The 7810-nt window shown below is 55.0% G+C and overlaps 1 protein-coding gene across 1 annotated transcript; it reads left to right on the top strand.

The window, feature by feature from the left end:
* Nucleotides 322-2957, top strand: LOC8059101. Its single transcript, XM_021459992.1, has 3 exons — nucleotides 322-2026; nucleotides 2619-2703; nucleotides 2817-2957. Exons 1-3 carry the CDS (start codon nucleotides 404-406, stop codon nucleotides 2819-2821), a joined length of 1713 nt encoding a protein of 570 aa, XP_021315667.1. The 5' UTR covers nucleotides 322-403; the 3' UTR covers nucleotides 2822-2957.

Here is a 7810-nt window from a genome sequence, read left to right as displayed (position 1 = left end):
TTGACGGGTGGAAGGCTATGATTTAAGAGACTAGGTTTAGGTTTGAGAAACTGCTGGAGCTAGAAGACCTTTAAAATAACATATTTTTTTATTGGAGGTTAGAAAATAGAACCATAATGCTCTCAACAGGGTAGGTAGATAGAAAAATAGATTGAAAAAAAACGTTTGACTCTTCAATATTAGATGAGTTTGACATACTATCTAAGTATATCAAATTTGATTTATTTAGATGTGATTAGTATTTTGACGGCAGATTTTTAGATTAAAATAAACGGTAATGCCGTATATATCGTGTGACACACGTACAAATCGGATGGCGAAACCTTATCTCCTCGTCCCAACGACCTTTAAAACCTCTCTCCACTTTCTTCCCTCCGGCACTCATGGCAGCTCTGCCACCGCCATGGCCTACCTCTCCACCACGCGCTTTATCCCCGTCTACCACCGCTGCATCTTCTTTTCTGCATCCTCCTCGCCTCCCATTGTCACTCGACGGTGCCCTGTTCCTACACTGTCATGCCACGGCCGCGATGTGCTCGACGTAATGCCCAACAGAGACAGCAGGATCCCAGGAACGGAGGAAAGTAGAGCAGGCCCGGCCGGACCACCGCGTGGCACAAATGGACCAACTGTACGAGAAGACGCCACGGCACAGGAGGCACGCACGCCGTTGTGGAGGGAAGGGAGCCGTGGCGCGCCAAGGACGTGGAGGAAAGGGGACAGGGTTGTGCTACAAGAACGTGTGGAATGGGTGTCACAAGAGAGGAGCTGGAGGCGAGGACTGACACGGAGTTTGGGGTCAGAAGGGCCCAGGGCGGGGAAACGCTGGACTAGAGAAGGAAATGGAATGCGGGCAAAAGAATCTGGAAAGGTTGGAAATTCAAGAGATGAGGGTACAGGAAGAAGAAACGCGAGTAAGAAAATGAAGAGATCAAAGGGTGGTGAGTATGCAGGCAAGCTGAGAGTTGAGCTGGACATGTGCTCCAAGAGAGGAGATGTGATGGGGGCGATCGCTCTGTATGATTCCGCAGTTGAGGAAGGGGTCAGGTTGGGGCAGCATCACTACAATGTGCTCCTTTACCTATGTTCTTCAGCTTCTCTTGGTTTTGTGCAGCCAGCAAAAAGTGGTAACACCAGTAGTGGTATCGCCAGTTTTGGTCCTTCACAGAAACTTGGTCCTTTACCCAGCGGAAACTTGGGAGGTTCAGAGGGAGACGATGCATCTGAAGGTCATGTTCAAGATCTGGGGAAAAACAAGGCCAGTTTGCTTCCAGGTGGTTCGAAGGCACAAACAGTTAGCATACCAGTAGGAGATGATCTCAGAGAGTATGCATGTGCACGAGGATTTGAGATATTTGAGAAAATGTGCTCAGAGAAAGAGAGGGTTCAAATGAGTGAGGCTGCTCTGACTGCAAAGGCACGCATGGCATTGTCCATGGGCGACAGTGACATGGCCTTTGAGATTGTGAAACAGATGAAAGACCTGGGTTTAAAGCCAAAGTTGCGCTCATATGGTCCTGCTTTAACAGCATTTTGCAACGGTGGTAATGTTGAAAAAGCATTTGAAGTAGAAGCCCATATGTTGGAATCTGGAATCACACCAGAAGAAGCTGAGTTGGAGACACTTCTCAGGGCTAGTGTGGTTGGCCGACGGGGAGACAAGGTATATTATTTGATGCATAAGTTTAGGACTACTGTCAGACAGGTATCCCCTTCTACAGCTGAATTGTTTGAGGTTTGGTTTCGGAGCCCAACAGCATCCAAAGTTGGGAAGAGAAAGTGGGATACAGGTGCTATAGTGAAGGCTATTGAGAATAATGGAGGAGGCTGGCATGGATTTGGTTGGTTGGGGAGGGGGAAATGGACAGTGACACGCTCAAACATCAACAAGAATGGCGTCTGCCTTGCTTGTGGAGAAAAGCTGGCTATTATAGATCTTGACCCAAAAGAAACAGAAGATTTTGCCACATTTGTGGCAAAATTAGCTATCAAGAGAGAGAGGAACTCGAACTTTGAGAACTTCCAGGTTATCTACCTCGATCTTTTATATTTTGGTTTACTAGGTTGCACATGAGTCAAATGAGTTTTGCATATGCAACAGATTATATAATGTTAGATGTTTCCAAAACCACTGATTGGGACAACTGCAGTATGAATGCCTTAGATGAAAAATAAAGAGAATGTATTGGTTTGAGTAAATTATATATGCTCAGAACGCTATGCAATAATAAAATGAAAAAAACGACACTAGTATGTTAAATCTGCATATAATCTATAATGTCTCAATTCTACATTGTTGTAGCAGATCTATCAGCAAGCTTGCTGCTACTATCATGGAGAAGTAAATATTATCTTACCTTCATGTCTGAAGTAACTTGCCCTATCACTGATAAGTATGATTTCTTAGGACTTCAATTATGAACCTCATGCGTCAGAAATAAATATTTTGGCTTGTTCTTACTAGCTCATAGCTTCTGTATGCAAGGTTATATTTGTGCTTATAATGTGTGAAGTCGAGGTCCATTTTGTTGATATTTCATATGGTTCTTGGAGCCTCTTTATCCTTCAACTCTCATTAATCATCTATTTAACTTTTGGGCCCTATTTTCCTTGTTCAGAAATGGCTTAAAAAGCATGGGCCTTTTGAGGCAGTTGTGGATGCTGCCAATGTTGGCCTGTTTGGCCACAGACACCTTTCTTTGAGTAAGGCATGTATATTGTGCTAAATCTTTCTTGTATATTCCTAAATTTTCTTCCTTCTAGGTGTGAAAATTTCTGTATGCTTATTTTTCACTTATCCTTGTTTAACTGGACAGGTTAATGCTGTTGCTGATGCAATAAGGCTAAGGTTTACATCAAGAAAATGGCCTTTGATAGTTTTACATAACAAGCATCTCACTGGAGAGCACATGAAAAAACCTGGTAATCACAAGTTGGTAGAAAAGTGGAAGCAAGCAAATTCAATCTATGCAACCCCTACTGGCTCAAATGATGATTGGTAAGATTTTGGGTGACTCTTTGCAGCAACTGTCCCTCTGCATACTGAATTAATCATTTGACGAAATTGTGTTAAGGTCACCAATTTGTTCCATTGGTTCAAGTAGGTCACCTAAGAACTCTTCTGCCATGTTATACCTATACAAGTAAACAGTAATCCCCACTATCCCAGTTAATATCTTTTAGTCTTTAGTCCAGCTTTGTCTCATCATTGTGTCAAGGGCAGCAAACCCCTGACTGGCTGGACCGCGGCTACGGAGCTCGTAGCCGTCGGCCGTCTTCTCCGGTGAGGTTATACCCCTCTACCGTAGGCTTACAGAGAATAGAGAGAGACTAGGGATAACTTCATTGCTTGATTAATCATGACCTCTAGTACAGTTTATATAGGCCCGTGGCCTGCCACACTTGGTAACAAGAAAATAGGAAATAACTAATTAGGAATGAATCCCCTAGACTTAAGGCCAATCAATCAGCCAATCAATCATCTAATCAAATCAGCCACTTTCCCTAGCCGCACCTTCCTCCTGATCTCCTGCGCCTGCTGCCTCAGCACGTGCTGCAGCCCGCCTGACATCACGGGCCCTTCGCTGACGTGCGTAAGTGCGGCCCCACATGACATCTCTCCCCCCCTCGAGAGTCAGCTCGTCCTCGAGCTGGAAGTCTGGGAACTGCTCGCGGAAGGAGTCAGCATCTTCCCATGTGGCCGACTCTGGAGGTTCGCCGCGCCAATGGACGAGCAGCTGACGAACGCCACGCGCCAAGCGAGCACACTCAACCCTGCTGGGTTCTGGAGCCACCGTACCATGGTGAATGTGTGGCAGAGCCGGTGGAACATCTGGGGGAGTGCCGGCGAACTTCTTGAGGGTACCTACATGAAACACATCATGTATGCGAGCTTGTGGGGGAAGCTCCAGACGCACAGCCACATCGTTGATGATCTCGCAGACGCGGTAGGGCCCGATGTAGCGCGGCTTCAGCTTGCCGGTCTGCGCCTGAGGAAGGGACGCCATGGTGCGCTGGCGAAGCGCCCAATCGCCGACCTGGTAGTGCACCGGGCGATGCTGCTGGTCGTAGTGGCGCTTCTGGACACTCTGCGCCTGCTCCAAGCGGTAGCGAACATCAGCGAGGAAGGCCTCGCGCTCCTCCATGTCGCGTGCCACTGCTGCAACTCGCGTCTCACCAGGCTCGTATGAGCGGATGGTGGGCGGGTCGCGGCCGTACACCACGCGGAACGGCGTCTCCCGAAGTGAGGACTGATAGGCCGTGTTGTACACGTACTCAGCCCATGGAAGCCATCGCAGCCACTGCCGGGGTCGGTCACCTGTAAAACAGCGTAAGTACATGACAATGACCTTGTTGGCCGCCTCCGTTTGGCCGTCGGATTGGGGGTGGAAGGCGGAGGTCATGTGCAGCTTGGTGCCCATGAGGCGCATCAACTCGCGCCAAAACAGCGAGGTGAACACCGGATCGCGGTCGGACACCATGGACTGCGGCATGCCATGGAGGCGCACGATGTCGGTGAAGAACGCCTGAGCCACGGACTCAGCCGTGTATGGGTGCGCCAGGGGTATGAAGTGGCAGTACTTGCTGAAGCGGTCGACGACGGAGAGGATCACCGACTTCCCATTCACCCGGGGCAGCGCTTCCACAAAATCCAGGCCAATGTCGGCCCAGACAGCTGTGGGAATGGGCAGCGGCAGGAGCAGCCCGGCTGGGTGAAGGTGCTCGGACTTGTACCGCTGGCAAATGACACACTGGCGCACAAAGTCCTGCACACAACGACTCATGTTGGGAAAATGGAAATCGCGGCGGAGGCGGTGCAGGGTGCGCTGGACACCCTCGTGCCCATCATCGTGGACGGCCGCCAGGATCTCTTGCAGTAGTGGTGATGACGGCGGAATGTAGAGGCGACCCCCGTAGGTGACCATGCTGTCGGCCAATCCCCAGGGGGCGGCGCGGGTGCCCGTGCGCAGCTCGTCGTGGATGGTCACCAAGGCGGGGTCGGTGGCCTGGGCCTGGCGTAGACGGCTGATGAAGTCGAAGCGAGAGCCCGAGATCGCCATGAGTGCCACCGCCGGTTCCTCGTCGGTGTCGCGGCGCGAGAGGGCATCAGCCACCGTGTTGGTTGCCCCCGACTTGTACTCGACGGAGAAATCGAAGCCGAGTAGCTTCCCGACCCAGTGATGCTGAGGGATCGTCGCGAGGCGCTGGTCGAGGAGGTACTTAAGGCTGTAGTGGTCCGTCTTGACGAAGAAGCGACGTCCCCACAAGTACGGCCGCCAATGCCGCACAGCCATGACAAGACCAATGAGCTCCCGCTCATATGCCGCGAGGGAGCGGTGTCGTGGCGCCACTGGCCTGCTGAAGAACGCAAGCGGATGTGCCTCCTGGATGAGGACCGCCCCGAAGCCGTAGGTAGACGCGTCGCACTCGACGACGAAGGGTTTGCCGAAGTCCGGAAGGGCCAGCACCGGGGCTGACGTCACAGCCGCCTTAAGGGCGGTGAAGGCGGCCGTAGCGTCGTCGTTCCACGTGAACCCCTCCTTCTTCAGGAGCGCGGTGAGGGGTGCGGCGATGGTGCCGTAGTTGTGGACGAACTTCCGGTAGTAGCCCGCCAGGCCGAGGAAGCCACGTACAGCACGCGCAGAGCGAGGTTGTGGCCAGTCGTGTATGGCCTGGACCTTTGCGGGATCCATGGCGACGCCGGCCGCGGAGATGATGTGGCCGAGGTAGCTCACGGAGTCGACGCCGAACGAGCACTTGGACCTCTTGACGAAGAGGCGGTGGTGGCGCAGTAGGGTCAAGACGACGCGGAGGTGTCGGAGGTGGTCCGCCCAGCTGGAGCTGTATATCAAAATATCGTCGAAGAAAACCAGCACAAACCGGCGGAGGTAGGCACGCAACACGTCGTTCATGAGTGCCTGGAATGTTGCCGGGGCATTGCAGAGGCCGAATGGCATCACCAAGAACTCGTACAGGCCGTCGTGGGTGCGGAACGCTGTCTTGTGGATGTCTTCGGGCCGCATCCGCACCTGGTGGTACCCCGACCGAAGGTCGAGCTTGGTGAAGAAGCGTGCCCCGTGCAGCTCGTCCAGCAGCTCGTCGACGACGGGGATGGGGAAGGCGTCCTTGATGGTGACGGCGTTCAGGGCGCGGTAGTCGACGCAGAACCGCCACGAACCATCCGCCTTCTTGACGAGGAGAACCGGCGAGGAGAACGCCGAGTCGCTGCGTCGTACGATCCCCTGGGCAATCATGGCGGCGCATTGCCGCTCGAGCTCGTCCTTGTGGGCCGCCGGGTACCGGTAGGGGCGGACAGCCACCGGAGGGGCACCAGGTTGGAGGACGATGCTGTGGTCGCGGGCGCGTGGCGGTGGCAAACCCGTGGGCTCGGCGAAGATGTCGCTGAATGTGGCCAGCAACTCATCGAGGAGGGACGCGCTCGGCGCCTCTGATGTCGCGCGCAAGGCTGGCAACGACGGACAGGCCACGCCGGTCCAGGCGACGGGGCGCCCATGGCGCTGGAATGACATGCGCCGGCTGCCAAGGTCCCAGACTATGGGCCCCAACTCGCCGAGCCACCGGGTGCCGAGGACGACGTCGTACCCGGCCAACGGCATGACATAGAGATCGGCCGGGAACGCCGCGCCATCGACGAGTAGGGGTGCGTCGCGAATGACCCCAGCGCAGGTGACCCGCTCGCCATTGGCAACCAAGGCGGTGAGGCGAGGCCGCTGGCGGAGGGGTAGACCGGAGCGCCGAGCTGCCTCTTCCGAGATGAAGTTGTGCGTGCTGCCGGAGTCCAGCAGCGCGACGAGGGCCGCGGTACCCAGCACCACGGCGATCTGCATAGTGCCCGCCACGGGAACCCCAGCCACTGCCTGTAGTGAAAAACAGGGTGCCTCGGCGTCGTGGTCCGCGTCGTCGGCGGCGTCCGGCGCGTCCTCAATCTCCACGCCTTCCATGAAGAAGATGCGCCTGCAGAACCGATTGTGGCCACGTGTATATTTTTCATTACAATTGAAACACAGACCCAGACGACGTCGCTCCGCCATCTCGTCCTGGGTGAGTCGCCGTTGATTGCCCTCACCGCGGCCCTGCTGGGCGGCCGCTGGTGGAGCCGGAAGCGCCAGTTGCGCCGGGGGCGCCGGAAGTGCTGGACGGGGCGCAGGCGCAGGCAGGAGGCCGCGCGGTGGCGCGCGAGCTGGGGCCGGCGCCGGGCGATCTGCCTCCATCAGCTCCACCTGGCGGGCCAAGCTCATCGCAGCCGCCAATGTTGCCGGGTTGTGGATGCGGACGGCGTGGCTGAGTGGTGGCAGGAGCCCGCCGGTGAAGAGCTGGACGCGCTGTGCCTCCTCCAGACGACCCGCACGCGGCAGGAGGGCCTGGAAGCGATTGGAGTACTCCTCCACTGTACCCGTACGCCGGCACTCGGCGAGCTCGAACAACGGAGCCGAACGGAGGGGAGGCCCGAACCGGAGGTTCAGGAGGTCCTTGAAGCGCCCCCATGGTGGCGTGCCCTCATCTTCTTGCAGCTGGATGTACCAGAGCTGGGCGACGTCCTCCAGGTTGTACGAGGCCATCCAAACTCGCTCCTCCGCCATGGTACGCTGCTGGCGAAAATATGATTCGCATTTGTTGATGAAGAGCAGCGGATCGGTCTTACCATCATAACGGGGAAAATCCAATTTCTGGAATTTCGGAGGGCGATCAAGATCGCGGCCGCCCGTGCTGCTGTCCGTTGATGACGACGCCTTGTCCTTCATGGCCGCCATGGCGGACTTCATCGTTGTCATCTCCGAATTGAGGGCCT

Source organism: Sorghum bicolor, chromosome 4 (genome assembly GCF_000003195.3).
Source record: "Sorghum bicolor cultivar BTx623 chromosome 4, Sorghum_bicolor_NCBIv3, whole genome shotgun sequence".
NCBI classification, from domain to species: domain Eukaryota; kingdom Viridiplantae; phylum Streptophyta; class Magnoliopsida; order Poales; family Poaceae; genus Sorghum; species Sorghum bicolor.
The sequence above is the reverse complement of the archived record's forward strand: the minus strand, read 5'-3'. Positions and strand labels throughout refer to the sequence as shown.